This window comes from Sitodiplosis mosellana, unplaced genomic scaffold (genome assembly GCF_009176505.1).
Source record: "Sitodiplosis mosellana isolate CC-2019 unplaced genomic scaffold, AAFC_SMos_1.0 Smas_scaffold_6062, whole genome shotgun sequence".
Classification (NCBI taxonomy): domain Eukaryota; kingdom Metazoa; phylum Arthropoda; class Insecta; order Diptera; family Cecidomyiidae; genus Sitodiplosis; species Sitodiplosis mosellana.
Window position 1 is genome coordinate 9145 of NW_022601303.1, and position 18062 is coordinate 27206.

General features: G+C 35.2%; 2 protein-coding genes across 3 annotated transcripts; one reads left to right on the top strand and one right to left on the bottom strand.

The window, feature by feature from the left end:
• The first annotated feature begins 937 nt into the window (after window positions 1–937).
• LOC129573337 (mitogen-activated protein kinase kinase kinase-like) lies at window positions 938–5724 on the top strand. Of its 2 annotated transcripts, XM_055453739.1 has the most exons (4): window positions 938–1308; window positions 1443–1561; window positions 1751–4570; window positions 4636–5724. In XM_055453739.1, the coding sequence occupies exons 3-4, from the start codon at window positions 3784–3786 to the stop codon at window positions 5358–5360; spliced, it is 1512 nt and encodes a 503-aa protein (XP_055309714.1). In that variant the 5' UTR covers window positions 938–1308; window positions 1443–1561; window positions 1751–3783; the 3' UTR covers window positions 5361–5724. The 2 variants fall into 2 exon arrangements, with proteins under 2 accessions (XP_055309714.1, XP_055309715.1); XM_055453740.1 differs by lacking the exon at window positions 1443–1561.
• Window positions 5725–7232: 1508 nt separating this feature from the next.
• Window positions 7233–10757, bottom strand: LOC129573350 (putative ankyrin repeat protein RF_0381). Its single transcript, XM_055453757.1, has 12 exons — window positions 10707–10757; window positions 10266–10446; window positions 10167–10179; window positions 9576–9607; window positions 9397–9507; window positions 8717–8824; window positions 8553–8651; window positions 8101–8199; window positions 7927–8025; window positions 7757–7855; window positions 7594–7683; window positions 7233–7443 (listed from the first exon to the last, which is right to left on the bottom strand). The coding sequence occupies exons 1-12, from the start codon at window positions 10755–10757 to the stop codon at window positions 7370–7372; spliced, it is 1056 nt and encodes a 351-aa protein (XP_055309732.1). The 3' UTR covers window positions 7233–7369.
• Between the last annotated feature and the right edge of the window lie 7305 nt (window positions 10758–18062).

Here is an 18062-nt window from a genome sequence, read left to right on the forward strand (position 1 = left end):
TTTTTCCATGCTTATTTTACCTCATAAGCACTTAAAAAAAATATTCATAATCTGGTATAATGCTGGAATTATCAATAAATCGCAAAAATCAAAATGGTCTTATAAGTACAGTCATGCATTTACGACCAATATGGAAATTGCGAAGTATATGAACAAACCGAATTTGCATAGCTGTACTTATAAGAACAGCTTGCAAATTGAGTGATGTTGACATCGGAATTCGTGAATATCATTTTTTCTGGATTATTTGTGATAAAAATAGGTTAAAATAAAATGAAAATAAAATTCCACACTAAACCAAGCACACAAAATATCAAACAAAAAGAAATCCAAATTGCATGGCTGTACTTATAAGAACAGTATGCAAATTGACGGACAAATGTTACACAATTGTAAAAAATCATTGAACTTGAATTGAATTTGGTTAAAAACACTCCAAATAAGCAGAAAAAAATTCCTGAGGTCAACAAAATAATTTTATTCGATTTAATCACGTTTCAAAAACAGGACACGAAACGAAAATAATTTATTTTTACGGAAACGTCGTTTTCTTGTACAAATGTTGTCATAACTTGACACTGATTGACCGCACACAAAATTTTTATGAGAAAGAAATGTGCGCTAGTGTTCTCCAACGAAAACTGTCATACATTATTTTGTGACATAATCAATGATTCGCATTATAGAAAGGTTTAAATGAACCAACCTTATAAGTTCACGTATGCACTAGAGGGTTAAGTCATTTTTTTTTCGGCAGACGGGGAATCCCAAAAAAATACTCAAATATAATCAATGTATGAAGAATTACACACATTTATGTTCCTTCTATTGAATTTCTCACGTATTGGAGTCAGTACAATCACCATCTATAGCAGCGAATCAATATCTACAGTTTAAAAATACAACAAAGCCGTACAGTAGCGATAATCGAGCTACTGTGTGTATTGTTAACGAAATGATGCCAAAAACATAAACAAAAGTATAAATGAAGTACCTATCTTTCAGTTTAAATGACAAAAAATCCGTCGATCAGATGTGCTCCGGCACATAGCTATTTACACAGACTACCCATGATTATTTATCAGTTTTGTGTTTGTGTACAAAAAATGATAAGCGCTGACTAAATGCTGCCCCATGCAAAAGTGACATATTCAAATCACAATACTTTAGTTATCAACCGGGCTCTGTACAGCTAAGACCACATTCGATCGATTTTATTAAAAAAAAAAACGGCTGCTCTCATAAGAATGAGATTATTACTCATCGTCTGTAGCGTGTTGGTACTCGTCACTGACCTAGAAAGTTCACGTAAGTTCACCAAATTTGTGATAGCGTTATTATTGAGGCAATTCAAACGATTTGTGAACAATCTCGTTGTATAAATGAAGTTTTTCCTTATTTTTCGAAATTTAAAGTAAGGCTTGCAATTTCTGAATTCATAGGCTTGAATACATCTATAGAGGCAGAGTTCGTTTTCTGTTCGTATCATAAAATGTACTCTATTGCATGGAGATAGCAAGAAATTGAGTAAAAACATCAAATTAATAATAGTTGAAACACAGTGAGTGAGCATACGTACCAGCGCACATTCGTATGGGACAAAACAAATCGAAAGAAAAGCACGAATCTCCACATACCATTATGTTAAATGATATTAAATAGTTGTATATTAAAAACAATTTTCAACTTTTGGAATGAACGACGTGAATCTCTATTGTATTGAATTTGATTTTCTTTGATTTGTCCACAGGAATTCTTGATATCGTGCTTGGTGAGAAATCAGAAAAGAAAAGATTTTAGTAGAGCTTATGCGAAATTATTCGCAAGACACATCAAATTGTTTATGTGTATTATTCATGTGTGTGCACGGACATCGAATGCGTGGTACTCTAACGAATAGACATCGCATACTGCGAATAAAACACACAAATGACGAATAAACTGGCATAAACATATCTGGTTGCAATCAAAAATCGAACTACATAATATCATCTGATGATTTCGTTTGGGTCGATGGAAATGCCGATGGCGGGCTGAGTTTCAACGCATTGCGATCATATGGGTGATGACAAATAGATTACTTCGAAATGCTTTTCGTTTTTTCTTCTTCGAAATTGTTTGTTGTTGATAAGCAAAATGAGATTATTTTATTATAAGACTAACGGAAAGGCTTCTTATTCTGATGCTGTAGAAACTGAAGAAGGAAAGGCTAGAAGTATGACTCAACAGAGAACCGTTGAACGGAAATCCCCTGAATTTCGGACAAGGCAACATCCAATTTTATCAGCGATTTTTTTGATAACATGAAATTGGGCGATACGAATGTATTGCGAAAAGATACACAAAGAGGAGTGAAATGATTCACTGAGTTTGTAGCTTGTTACATTCAGAGATCTCATTTTGTATACGGCTATATCACGAGATCTTAGTAGCCTCTTATTTTTAGGCGACAGCTGTGGATATTTTTCAATAGCAGCTACCGAACGAATGCACAAACAAAGACACAACACAAGTATATGTCCATAAGAAATGTGCGGAGACAATGCAGGAAAAATTTTGACAAAAAGATGGGCAGAGTTGTTTACAAAAAAACAACACAAAATAAACAAAACGAAAAACCCCATAAAGAATGTATCGGCATTACATTTGCCATGTAAAAGTCATCCAGTGTTTTAGTTTCAAATATCGCGAGCGCGCACATTCTCTTGCTTGTGTTTTCTCCGTTGCTGTGTCTTTGTTTGTGCATTCATTCGATAGCTGCTATTGATAAATATCCACAGCTATCGCCAAAAAATTGCAACTACTAATATCTCGACATGTAGCCGTATAGTATACAAAATGAGATATCCGGTTTTTTTTTTTGGAATTATCAAGCGACGCTTTCTCTTGTAATTGATAAATAAAAGCCTTGTTTACAAACAAAATTGAAACATGGACCGATAACGTTGAATTTCGTGTACTGTTTGACCAAAAAAAATTTAGTTGTAGCTCAACACGCAGTTGATTTTGATTTTGGCCATAGAAGTGCATACTCAAAAAAAAATTTAATAATTTTCCTGGTATAATACATAGACAAGACCGTGTATCGCGGCATTTTGTTTGCAATGAAACCAATGTGTAATGATGAATTTTGTGAATGTGCTAGAAGTTCAGAACTGTCGTGCTAATTTGACCGGGTCCGAATTTTTAAAGTATCAATATGCGCACACGTTGGACGTTTCTCCATCAAACTATACATTTGAATTTCGAACATTTGAAGTGGTTTAATGTGTCACACAATAATTTAATGGAAGTAAACGTCTCTCTATTTTACAAAACAAAACAATCGACGGAAGTGGACATTTCACACAATCAAATCAAAGAATTTCACAAATTGACGTTTTCAAAAGTACCCAAGCTATCAACAATAAACATTTAGCATCATCAAATCGAAGAAATAGTGGCGAGTTTATTTGGTGAGCTATCCGATTTAGAAGTACTCGATCCAAGTTTTAATAAAGTCAAAAAGAATCCAAAAGACGCTTTTATACAGAATTCCAAATTGAAAACACTTAACCTCAAAAATAATCCAATCCAAGAGTTAAATTGTGACATTAGACAGTTACTGAATGGCGTGACTTCAATAAACGTGTCATTCGAATATGTTACTGACTTAGATTTATGTTGTGCGAACCCAATGGAATGGTCGATGAATGAAGAACGATAACAATAACTGACCAGCCGCATCATCAGTTAATCAGAACATCATATCAGTAAAAAAAAAGTTCACAATAAGGACCAACCATGCAGTATTCTGCGATCTACGATTATGAGCCTCAAACCGAGGATGATTTATCACTGAAGCGTGGAACAATTGTTACGCTTCTGACGAAAGATAGTGAAATATCCGGTTATAGAGGCTGGTGGACGGGGCGAATCGGCAACAAAATCGGAATATTCCCATCAAGTTTTGTCACAGATTGCGATTCCATGATGGCTGAGAATCAAAGTGAAATCAATGGCGGAGCTCAGCCACTCGAAATTGACTTCAGAGAACTTAGGCTCGAAGAGACCATCGGTAGTGGTGGTTACAGCGAAGTGAAACGTGGTTACTGGAGAAAAACTGAAGTTGCAATAAAAATTCAAAACCAAAGAGGAAATCAGGACAAAACACTTGAATTTATTATGAAAGAGGCCAAATTATTGTCTTCCTTAAAACACGAGAATATCGTTTCGCTCTACGGCGCCTGCCTAACACCGCCAAAATTTTGTATAGTCATGGAATTGGCGCACGGCGGTTCGTTGCAACAAGTTTTGGCCAAACACAAAATACTACCGAACGTACTGGTCGAATGGGCAACACAAATCGCACGTGGCATGAACTACCTGCATAACGGGGCTCCGATATCGGTGTTACATCGTGATTTAAAAAGTTTCAACGTATTGATAAGCGAACGAATTGACGAACATGATGATCTACGGAATAAAACGCTTAAAATTACGGATTTTGGGTTGGCTCACGAGGATTTGGGATTGGCTCACAGCACGATGCAAATGTCGGCTGCAGGCACGTGTCAATGGATGTCACTTGGTTGGTTTTACAGAACATTAAAATAACGATAAATTTGATTTAACCCACAATAATTTCCCCTATAGAGCTGATTAAATGCGGACAATTTTCCAAAGCGTCCGATGTGTGGAGCTATGGTGTTGTCTTATGGGAACTGCTCACGGGTGAAATTCCATATAAAGGTTTGGATTATGGTGCAATCATGTATGGTGTTGGTGGCAACAAAATACGGCCATCGGACTTTGGTACACCGATACTAAAATCATTTCCAGAAACCTGGGGAAAATTGATGAAAAGCTGCTGGGATAAAGATCCACACAAACGACCTTCGTTCAAAGACATTCTGCGCGAACTGGACACGGTTGATCGATCTGGTCTTTCAGAAACACCAAATAATACATTCCATACGATGCAAGATGGTTGGAAGAAAGAAATCGCTGAAATTGTCCATGAGATGCGTATGAAAGAAGAAGAACTAACCCGGAAAGAGGATGAACTAAAGCAAAAACAGATCCAATTGGAAGCACTCGAACAGGATCTACTGGAAAAAAATGAGGAGTTTGAAGCACGCAAACTACATCATGAACTGGAAATAATCAATATTCAGAATACACAAAAGCCGCAGAAAAAACGCAGCACATTCAGCAAATTAAGACTGAACGAGATGTGGGACAAATTTCGTCACCAACTTCCGACATATACTAACACAATGGTGGTGAACTATACAGTTCTGAGCGATCCAAATTTGCATGGTGTGTCACCCAGACGACGAGTAAAAATCCAAAGCAGCCTTTCCAGTGTAGAAGAATAGCACATAAATATGTACACATCGAGAATGAGTGAAATTTCACTTTTCATTTTATTATATTAATTTCATACAGTTATTTCATTTATATATTCATTTATTTATTTAATTATTTCTGTGTGGGCAATTATTGGTCGAATCACACAAAAAAACTATTTTCGCTTTATACATTTTAAAATTAGTATGATTAGTAGGCCCTATCACACTCACATAGTAAGATGATTGAATTAACTTTATTGTATGATGGAGGAATTGTTACGTTTTCATATTTACCTATAGTTTTCATTCATTTTGTATTTTAAAGTAATGTATGTTTGACCAGTTCACAAATTAAAATTATTTTGGAACCAAAATTCGCGATTTATTTCAATTGCAACGTTTTCTACTGATTTCAAGAATGGAAGACTGAAATATACACATGTTCACTCATTCTTTTACATTTTATCGCTTTCCCTTTGGGAATTTTATCGATAGGAACGATTACCCGAGTTGAAAAAAATGTCTACGCAAACAAAAGGCAAATGGTTTTGTTTATTATTTTTTGTTAGATTAGTTTAATATTATTTCATTTAAATGTATGTGACACGGTATAATGTACATTTGAATATTTTTTGAAGATTTCAGTGAAATTTTGGCACAATTACAAATTATTTATTTATTTATTTATTCAGGCAAATGTTATACATGAACGCCCCTAAAACTAAATAGTTACATCTCAATAAATAATTAACTTTTTTTCTTATGTTTTGTAGTGACTCTGTTTGTTTTGTAAATATATTTCTGTTTTTTTTTTTTTTCTTAATTTGTTACATTGCAAGTTTTTTGACTGCTCTTCCAGTGTAATTTTTTTCAACTGGTTTTTAAATGTTTGTATTTTGTGAATTTTTTTCATTGGCGATGGCAAAGAATTGTATGAATTAGTTCCCCTGTTAATGATAGAATATTTTCCCCAATTATTTTTGGGTTTAATTTTGCGCAGTCTTTTTGATTGTCTTGTTTCATACTCGTGATGCTTGTTGCAAATTATCGTTATTAATGAGAAATGTAACGAGAAATTACGTTCATTCATAATCACTAGTGGAGCCACGTTGCCGAAACATGTACGTTCTTGTTCGTTTACTGTGCACTTCTTTTCTACGGTGAAGCAGACTGCTTTGTTGATGTGTATAACAATACGGGTCAAACACCGGCGCTCCGAGGTGTTCATACAAACTTCCCATGTAGACGATCCGAAACAGGCATAAATCGAAATAAAAAAAACTTTTTTTTTCGATTCTCATACAGTATTTTTTGTGCCCAATCCATTGGTGTTATCGCCACATCGAAATTCGCGCTCTTTATCACTTAATTTGCATCATGTGATAAATGCGAGTGACGTTATCAATAGCTCGGGAATGAATTGAAATGAAACACACGAAAAAGCATTCAAGTAACGAAACAATGTGATATAGATCCATTGATATGACACAATGCGAGAACACACTGCAGACAAAAAATCTATCAAAACGAAACATCGCAAAACGAAATACTTAAAACGGCACATCCTATGTTTCATACTTACGGATTCCTTTCCCATGTTCCACTTTAATGGATTGCTTTATTTTTGTTTCGTATCTGTGTATCGAGCGAAGAAAGTCTCATGTTCTTGATTACCACATCATATGCAAATTCTTAATTATGTCGTATCTCTTGACGCTCAATTATTCAATTATCTATTAAACCAAAACAATGGAGTAACAGTGTCAGTTGATAAGGATGTCTTAAGGTATTGATATGTAGAAAATAACAATAGACACTCACCTTGAGGAAATTAAAAAATTTTACATTCGTAATAGAGAATTTGAAATATTCGAAGAAAAAAAAAACATATGGGAAAAATTTGTTACTCAATGCATTTAATTCGTAGATTTATGTTTGAAGAAAATCAACAAGGATACATTTGGGATGCAAATAAAAGGCATTTGTTTGGCAGTCAAATCTGCACACATTGCATAGCGAAGACATTTGAATGCTCTCTATGCAGCAAGTCCCATTGACTTTGGCCATTTTTGCTCAACTTCTTTAAGGATGTTGATAACTTCATCGGAATCTAAAATAATTTAAGAACAGTTCATTTAAAATCGTTGAAATTTATCTGATTCGAGTTCAAATGTAAGAAAACCATTGATTCACTGAGAAAGGTTCTCCAAAAAATCAAAATAATTATTTGGGTAAATGAATCAAACTTTGTCACCCATACCTGCGATATCAAGCGGTGTTTTACCGTCATTATCCTTAATGTTAATCTCAGCACCGCATTCACAAAGTACTCGAACCGCATCGGCGTTACCTACATATGGATAATTGTATCAAAGTTGGAAGATTTTTTTTTTATTTCGATTTTGTGAATTTAGGCAAATTACCACTCATAGCTGCATAATGAAGCGGTGTTTTTCCTTCAAAGCACCTAGCGTTGATGTCGGCACCGTATTCAGCAAGGATTCGGGCCACATCGGCGATTTCTATATTTTGGTAATTGAATCAAAATCAAGAGATTTATTCGATTTCAAGTTTGTGAATTTAGGCAAATTACCACTCATAGCTGCATAATGAAGCGGTGTTTTTCCTTCAAGACATTTAGCGTTGATATCGGCACCGTGCTTGATAAGGATTCGGGCCACCTCGGCAAGTTCTGTATTTTGGTAATTGAATCAAAGTCAATTGTCGATTGTTTGTGATTTTGAGTATGAATTCAGGAGAAAATTACCATATAAAGCTGCCCAGTGGATTGTTGTTCTTCCATGATCATCCTCTGCGTTAATCTCAGCACCGCATTTACAAAGGACTCGAACCGCATCGGCTTTAGCTGCATATGGATAATTGAATCAAAGTCAATTGTCGATTGTTTGTGATTTTGACAAACATGTGTTTCAAGATTGCTGAGCATCTCAGCATTTCGTAAGGCACGGATATATCCGAGCATATCGACGACGCATACTGTATAATACAGTGGCGTGTGTTGCTACGTGCAGCCGCAACGACTCGACCGGAATGTGTATGTTGTTGCTGCGTGCAGCCACATCAACTGAACACACTTTGTATTATACAGTATGCGTCGTCGATATGCTCGGATATATCCGTGCCTTACGAAATGCTGAGATGCTCAGCAATCTTAAAACACATGTTTGGATTTTGACTATGAATTCAGGAGAAAATTACCATATAAAACTGCCATGTGGATTGGTGTTCTTCCATGAACATCCTCTACGTTAATGTCAGCGCCGCGTTTACAAAGAAATCGAACTACATCGGCGTTACCTACATATTATTGGATCAAATCCAAGTCATTCTTTATGGTTCAAAGCAAGCATTGGAGAAGTTACCTTCGGACGCTGCATAATGAAGCGGCGAATATTCCAAATGTGTATTATTGTGCTTGGCATTAATTTCGGCACCATGTTTTATGAGAGTTTCAACCACACGTACATTGCCTATGCAGTAATTGGATCAAAACCTTGAAATTACATTCACATCACTCATATGTTCTTATCATTTATGTTTTTGTAAACTTTGTTTGCGGAAAAGCAATAAAGAAAAAATCCCGACTCAATGTTGTAATTCTCTAGAGGCTAGGAACAAGTTGTGAGATTCACATAGATTCGCATATATTCATGCGTTCGTGGCTTTATTATTGTTGTTGTACACTGACTGCGCTGTGAATGTCTCTTATACACAATCACACGAATTCACAAATATTCGTACGGATCCGTCTCAAGCGCTTGTGTTCTTACCCCCTAGGGAATTCTGCAGCTCCAAACGATCAATTGGATTTTGGTTATCAAGCGTGATGATTGTTCAACCATTTTTCTAGTTCAATTTACGATAATATGGTTGGGAAATGATTTAACGCTTTTGGTTAGCAAGTCAACTGATTGTTTGGAATAATTCCAAAAAAAATTGTTCAGAATTGTGTCACAGAATACCAGTGTAGGTCTGATCCGATTTTTAAACAGCTCCTGATTTACGAAATTCTACTATAATTTTCTCGTTTGAAATTTCTCACCCAATTCGGCAGCCAAGTGAATCGGTTTAAAGTATGAACTGCCTCCAAATCCAGCGTTAATATTCAATCCTGGATCGGACTGGATCAGATTTTCGATTGCAGTCGTATCATCTGAATGAGATGGAACTGTTTTAGTGAAATTGAAAACCTTTATTTTCAGCAAAGAGTTTTCGACTTACTCTGTCTGATGAATTTTCGTAACTGACTCATTCTATTAAATGGCAACAAGGAAGAAAAGGAATCATAGACGATTAGATAGTTATGAAGTCATTGAACTGCTGAGAATATTCGTTGGAGGTGTTTCGATGCGTTGTCATATGTTCATCTTGAAAAATTGACACTTACAAAAAATTAGCTGGAGGTTTTTAAGCCGTGATTACAACAACTTTTCCCCTATTTTTTTTACAGAGAGTGCATATTTGCTGCTAAGCAGGCCTGAGCTGAGCTGAATTTGATGACGCAAGCGCCTGAAGCGGTAATTTACGGCCCCTCACGATGCAAAACTGTCATTGCTAGCTAAGATTCACGTTGTTAATCAATTATATTGAGGTGGATCTCAGATAGCAAATTTGCACCGTAAGTGTGTTAAAATACCGCTTCAGGCGCCTGAGTCAGCAAAATCAGCTCAGCTCATGTCTGCTCACCAGCAAATATGTACTCTCTGCTTTTTGGTACAGTATTTGTCCACGCTCCCTATTAGTATATATGCATCGAAAAATGTTCAACGAACATTCTCAGCAGTTTAATTGACGAAAAAATGTTTTGCTTACGCATCAACTGCATCTAAAATATCAAAAGAAAAACAAGAAATTTTAATCAGTCTCTTTTAAAAACGGTTTCAAAGAATGATTCTGGAATTTTTAAGCTACCTTGTATGTAACCAATGTCACATTTCTCATAATCAGTATCGTTTTTATGACTCTCCAATTCAGCTCTCAAAATGCTTCTCAATTTAGCAAACGTCTCTTTTCTAAATCCATCATCGCTTATATTGTTGTACTTAGTGGCGACTACTTCGAATTCCTTCAAAACATTGTTGTGTTCATATGCCTAAGTTGAAAAGCACGATAGCAAAATTTTTCACAAAAATGAAATAGAAATAATCAGATAACAATTCAGCTAGCCTTATCATTCCTGCTCGCACATATCATTTCATTCAGACTTTGTGATAGCATCCACATATCGTAATTTTCAGTTTTGTTCACCTCGGACTCACCAAAATCTATACAAAAATCCATAAAATCTCTTTTAAGACCTTCTAAGGTAGACCAAATTTGAAGTAACAAATGATTATTTCGCTGTTAAATTACCAAACACAACAATTTTTGACTTGTTGTTATAGTCGACAGCAATGTTGCCATAGTGTAAATCATTATGGGTAATTCCCTTGCCATGCATGAATTCCAATGCATCCAACTACAAAAGATTATTTCTTGAATAATGATAAATAGTGTTTGGAGTGTTGAAATCAACTCATATACTCACGACTTGAAGGCCAATTTTCATGACAGATACGAAAGGAAATGGCCGAAATTCATCCCACAACTTAGACAATGTCTTTCCCATTAGTTCCATCACAAAAACGCCTCTAGTTTCACTTGTTTTCGGGAAATAGTGATAGAATCGAGGCAAGTTATCTAAATGATTATTCAAAATATATGTTCTTCTGGCGAATTTTCAATTAAATTTTAGATAAACTTTTCTTCTGCTTACAATGACGTCCCATCATTTCATATATTTTTGCTTCTTTCAACAGTTCATCATCCTTGCTGCCTTCATGTAGTTGCTTGAACGCAGCACTTTCCGTGCGATTTCCTTCCATTATTTTACCTTAATTTTGATTTTAAATCATAATGTAATTACATTCCATTCAGTCGCAGAGAAATTTTTAGAAAATAATACCTTGATAAACTGCTCCAAAGAGTCCTTTACCAAGTGGTTTACTTGAATTATCGTATTCATACGTAATTACACCATCGTTGAAACGAATTATTTCGCTGAAAATCTGAGTGAGGAAGAATTGTATTTAAGTGAATTTTAATGAAAAAAAAACAAATCTCTCCGAATTTACCGGTCGCGTTAAATAAAGAAACAATATAAGGAATTGGACGAGCCCACGTAGTAAATACATTTTACGAAAGTAAGGTATACAACCTAACGATTGAAATTCTAACCGGAAAATGATAACTCCTGGTTGAAAATGCCATTATTTATATACTTTTAATGATGATTGTATGATAATCTAGCCTCATCAACTCAAGCACATCGGACACACGTTCCACACATTGTATGAAATGCTTCGCTTCTGTACATATGTAGTGAATTTGATAGAGTATTCATTGCTTCCTCAATATCACACACAAGCGATTGTGTCACACAATCTGTGAGACGCGTGGCCAATGTTTTTTTTTACCCCATGTTGACATACACGTCCTAGACGAATTTTGAATTGATTGATTGATTGATTGATTCCCTGCAAGAGGAAAAGTGCGCAGCGAAAATATTGTTTTGGGATTGTCAATTGATCGCATTCAATCAAAGTAAATAAACTTCGATATCTATCATATTCAAGTGTTTGATGACAATTATGGCATAGCTCTTGACGCTCAATCATTTAATGAATCATTAGCAATAGTATCTCAGATTACTGTACGAACTAGTTGAGTGATTCATTTGATTTTATTTTTTGTTTGGTAAATATGACTCATCGGCTGTTAAACCAAAACAATGTAATAACGGAGTCAATTGATAACGATATCTTTTCTAATTTGTCGGCGCTTTTAATCATTGTTTACTGATCGAGTAATGGATAATGATTTCAGTTTCAATTTTCTAAGCATGTATTTCCTATTTGCTATGATCTCCTCCTTGGAAAGTTGATTTGCACAGCACTTAGAGAAAGAATTGTGTATACAAGACGATTAGACAACAGAAACCAAAGAAATGTAAGAAATAGAGATTTAGTTAGAATTGAAACTTATGGCACGGACTATGCTCGTAATCAGCCATTGCCGTGTAGAAATTTTAACAAAGTAAGGCAATCGTTCTTAGACTCAGCATCAAGGCAAATATTTAGTAGAAACGTGTTCAACTTAGACAACAGTATTTTCAAAGAATTGTATGTATAGTGAATAGTGGTGAACACGGTCAGGGGCCACGGAACGCCACTTCGAAGCCATTAGGGCTGGTGGCTGGGCCGTGCGATTCGGGAGTGTCTCACTACTTGTGTAAAATTCAAATTCTAAATGAAATTCATAACGATATTCAGTCTGTGCTGTGGTGAAATAAATAAATAAAATACGATAATAATCGTGTGGAAAACAAATGACTGACTGACTGTGACTAAAATCTACTAATAAGCGACTTCAGTTAGCTCAGCAGATGTTCTCTATGAAAAAAATGGTTGACTGCAATGAAATTTTAGCCAGTCGATTAATTTGAGACATTTTTGACGGCAGTCAACTTGTGATTGCAGTTAACTGTCATTACTTCAGGCAGTCGACCATGTCCCAAAATAATCGATTGGCTGCTCAGTCAGAATATTTCCACATCATTACGATCTATCGTAAATGTCAGGCAATCAAACACCTGTGTAGCTTGAAAAGAGCTAATTGATATGATCAATATAATCAACAAGGATAGCATTGGACTGGAACAAACGAAACATTTTCCGATTTTGGTAAGACACTTCACCATCAACCAAAATTAAAATGAAAAGAAATTGATCTAACAGCAAAACATACCTTCGGTTTTCTTTCGATCGGTCTTGCTCTTCCCTAGGTACTTTACACAAAGTATACCTAATCGAGAACAAATATTTATTAACATTTCCAGATTGATGGGGGAATATCAACGAAAATTTTCGAAAATGTATGTTATCAAAAAGAATGTCCTCAGTTTATCGAAATTACTTACTTTTGTTTTCAAGGATGGGGATTCGCTCGGAAGGTGCCCCGCCGTTATTCTTTGCGAGACTATTGATTTTTCCAATTCGATCTTTAACTGAAACAGGCGTTGCATCATTAAGATTCGATTCAGACTTCGAAAATTTTGTTCCTGCTTTCACGATTTGAAAAGCCGGATTCATCAAAGGTTTGGCATATTTGTTTGGCGCACGTGGCTTGCTTGGACGTAGAGGTACAGTCTTAAAACCATTTGTCTTTGCGAGACTGTCAATTGCTTTGGCTTGCAATTTTACTTTCCCTCCACCCACATTCACGGTTAAAAACTGTGCAAATAAAACAAAGTGATTTAATTGGAATGGGAACAACGGATGAGATTGTAATGGTTTTCAACTGTCTTTCATTCGATTGAGACAACTGTTTTTTTTTTAATTGAAAAGTTAATCGTCAAATCGTCGGTACCGAATTCGATCCAAAATTTACAAGTGAAAAAATTCCAAGCAACATTAAAGTTACAAATAAATGGACGAACATTTTCAGGATGACAAAAAATGTGACTGAAATTGTCGACTCACCTCGGATACCACCAAGCCAATGAGCATCAGTGTGAAAGATCTTCGACTCAACATTTTTCCAGCTTCGAACTATCGAAAGTTTATTGTAAACGTATCAATTGATAAGAATTGACGAACCGTTTGATGAACATACGAATCGAGGGTGGCGCACTCGAAGTGTAACTAAAACATATGGGTTGAATTTAAGCATTTTATTGGAGTCTTTTGGAACCATTATTGCCTGGTTTATATTTATAGAGCTCAAATCTTCACCCCAGCACCAATGACGTCACATGATGTCACTTATTTTGGTGTCAGAATGGAGAAAATGACGAGAAATTTTTTTTTCCACTTTTGAAGTGTTGTGTGGTGTTTGTGTGGTGTTTATTTGACTTAACTGTTTGAATATGGAAATGTTTTTAAACTTCACGGTATACGAAGTCAAAGTCAAAGTCATTTCAATGTTAAAAAAATATCCGGATCGATTTTTATTTATATATTAAAATCGTATCGGCAGTTTGACATTTCAAACACAGTTGAATGCAATTTGTGTGAAGTCAACTGTCATTTCAGTGAAGTGGAACAATTCAATTGCCATCTCAACAAAATAATAAAAAAATATTTTGTGATCAAAATAGAATTATTTAATCAATACAAAACATCGTATTCAGTTGGACTTTCGATTTAAAAAATAGATGCGTTGCAAATCATCGATGAATCGCAAGTGATCCAGGATCGAACAACCATCAACGAAAAAATCATCTTGCTTTTGCTTTTTATATTAAAAAAAGGTGTGTTTACTAGATGTGTTTATGAATTAATATGTGAAATTTGCTAGAAATTGAAGAACTTTATATTTTAAGTGGGCGAAATAACGCATAAACAATTTGATGTCCGTGAACATCAATATTGGTGACAAGCAAGCTTTACTTTTTTTTCCACTACGAACTATACCGGCGCTGAACGCAAAATTCTGGATGTCGTCCTCATGAGTTTATTTCCACAACGAACAATCGTTTTACTCAATTTTTCCTCATTCGGTATTATTTCGAGTATTTGTGAGTAAGAAGAAGCTTAAAATCGACTTGTGTATAAGCCGTTAGTTATAGTCATCATAGCGGTTGCATATATTGCGGCGTTTCAAGAATCATCGACAACTTTCCGATTGGTAACCAGTAAACTTCACATAGTGCTCACGAAAACAATAACCCATTGTGCCTTAAATCCGCGTCGAAATTTTCCCATATCAGCCAAATGCACAGCACACACCGCATTCATAAATGTGTTACATGATATTTTAACGTTTTACACGATTTGTCATATAAATCCAATTATGATTGATATCATCATGTACATTCCTACGGATATTCTTCTGTGTGGATCAAATATCACAAATCGGCCAGGCGAGATCGAAAGCAATTACAATTACCTACAAATTAAGGTATTTATCATTCCGATAGCTTCAACCAATTCCGAGAATGGCACAAAAATCTGTTAACTACAAGAAAGTTTGTAAGCGTAGAGTCTACGAAGAGGATGCATTTAGGTTTAGTTTGTTATTGAATATAACTGAGGTGTTACATGAAATGTACTACATTACAATGTATGGATTAGATAGATAGCATACACAGTACAATAAAGTTAAGGTCACCAAAAATTAAAAAATCAGTTAAACTTTTATATTAAATTCAATGCTACCACACTAACCAATACACTACATCATAACGTATGGAAATGAAAATTTTCAAGTTTCGTTTTGGTAGGTGAATATTCAAATCTTGGCAAATTTGCCGAAATGTCTCCGGGTAGGGCGATTTCAATTATAGATTTTATGTAGTTTAATGCAGTGTATTTACTTTTTTTTTTAATGTAGGAACAATTTTTTTGAGTAATCGGCTATCGAAAAACCGCTCCTAAATGGGAATACTCAAATCTTGGTCAAAAAACGAATTTTCCATGAATCAAATGTTTTTTCGAATGGAGAATGGTTTCAAAAAATTGTAGAATTCATTACATGGTAATTAGATTTTAATTCAAATTTGTAGTCAGTCACAGATGAAAATCAAGCATAAAAACAGAATCGGTTTTGGAATTAAAAAAATGTAAAGTTTTAAACCCCGATCATGAACCGATATGGCATGTATCCAGTGTCAGTATAGCTATCTACAAGTACTCGTCGCAAGAGACTGTATTTCTAGTACGAGCCAATACTGTTGAACTGTATATGTGTGTATGTGCATGTAGCTGTTTAGCTGTTGTTGATCGACAGAGAGACTCGCAACACACCCCCGACGTCACATGTCTTCTGTGATCTCTTATATCATAAAATGTTTGTGTTTACTGTGAGTGAGTGAGTATGTTGCGAGTACATTCATTGAAATTTCGAAACAGATAATTGGACGCACATTCTGCCATTTCGACATTATTTATTGCTTGTGTCGTTTTCTCTTCTGTATCCATAACTCACGTATGCATACACACACAGAGAGTGAGACACGATTCAAGATTTAACACATCAAAATGCTTGTGTGTGAATAAGAGATACAATGTGCTCTGAGTGTTGTTGTTTCGGTCCGCCTATTTTTGCAAAAAAAAAAAGAAGAAAAGGAACATTTTATGATAGGCAGAGAGAACGAAAAAGAGAGAAACAATGAAAGACGATGACGATCACACGAAATTATCTCATTTTATTTTGTTTATTAAGAGCGACAAACATTATAGATTTTTGCCATGCCATTAAACTACACCGAAAACATGACATTAAATGCATGCCATTAAATTTTGTTAGCCGATGACAGCGACCAGCTGCTTAGATCCAACCAATTGAAATTTTCAATTGACGAACAAACCAAAAACGATTCCTTTTTCTCTTCAGTCTTCATTGACACAAAAATTGCAGAAAGAGCTTCTTCTTGAGCTGGCAGAAGTTCGCCTCGTTCTTGTGTTCATTTCGAATAACAATGTTCTTTGAGCGAATTTTCGTGAACCAACTCATTTATGATCATATCGAACACACTGCAATCGACATAATTGCTTTGCTCGACACATTCTATACCAACTAAACACATATCGATGCAATTCGATTTTTGATTTTGTTCCGCGCACTAAATAAACAATTTTTTATATGGTTTACAGTTTCCGTTCGGGCTCTTTTTTTTTCCTCTGTTCTAGTTGCTTGTGCTGCGCTGCGCTGTCGAAGCGAAAACGGGCGGTCGCACACACCAACGCTGGCAAATAATGATTTTGTACTGAACTGTGCATTCATTAGTTGTGTATCTGTCACCACCCTGTTTGCTGTTTGGTACGGTGCTGTTTGTTCTCGATTCGATTCGGTAAAATGATTCGCAAGCAAAACGTTTACCATGTGTGCTTCGATCGGTATCCCAAGCCAAATTCACATTTTTGCACATTTTATACAACATTTTCAGCGCAAGTCGACCTTTTGAGCAGGCGAAGGCATTTACACAATTAAAACATTGAGCGAGAGCGAGAGAGAGAGAAAGAGAGAAGTGGTTCAATTTTGAATGGAAATATCAAATTTAAAGCAATGCTCAAACGAATTGAGTCATTTATTCCAATTGCTCACTGATTCTACTTGAATTTTTTTCAACAGATTCGTTGCTTTTCTTTTCAACTATTTCTTTGCGAAATTCTTATCCTTTTCTTCTCTCTTTTTATTCTAGCTTCTTTTGATTTTCTTTCATTTTTTCTATTTCAATAATTTGTTTTCGATTTTTCTGTTGATTTCAACCCTAGTTCCTTCTGTAACTGTAATTTTCTTTTAACTATTAGCATTTCTAGCATAAGAGTCAAGTGTTCTTCATCCGATCCAATTGAAAAGCCTGATCGATGTCAGAGGAATGTTCTAAGGAATGTATGCCAAAAGAGCTGGAATCCTCTTTGGAAGAAAATGTGTTGGTTTTAATCAAAAAAAATTCATAGCTTTGCAAGAATTCGGCAATTTTTCTCCAGAAATCAGACAACTTTGTTCAACAAATGGAGTGGTTTTATGTAAAAACACAAGTATTGGTAGAACAATCAGGAGTTTTTATTGAAAAAATGAAAAATCTGTTTAAAAAAAGTCATAAAAAATCTCTTTTAAAACCAGTCATGATATTGCGATGACAAACTGTAATGTTCTGAGCATAAAAATCCGTCAAAATTGTGAATTTTTGAGTTGAACATCATTCGACTGCATGCAGTTTTCACG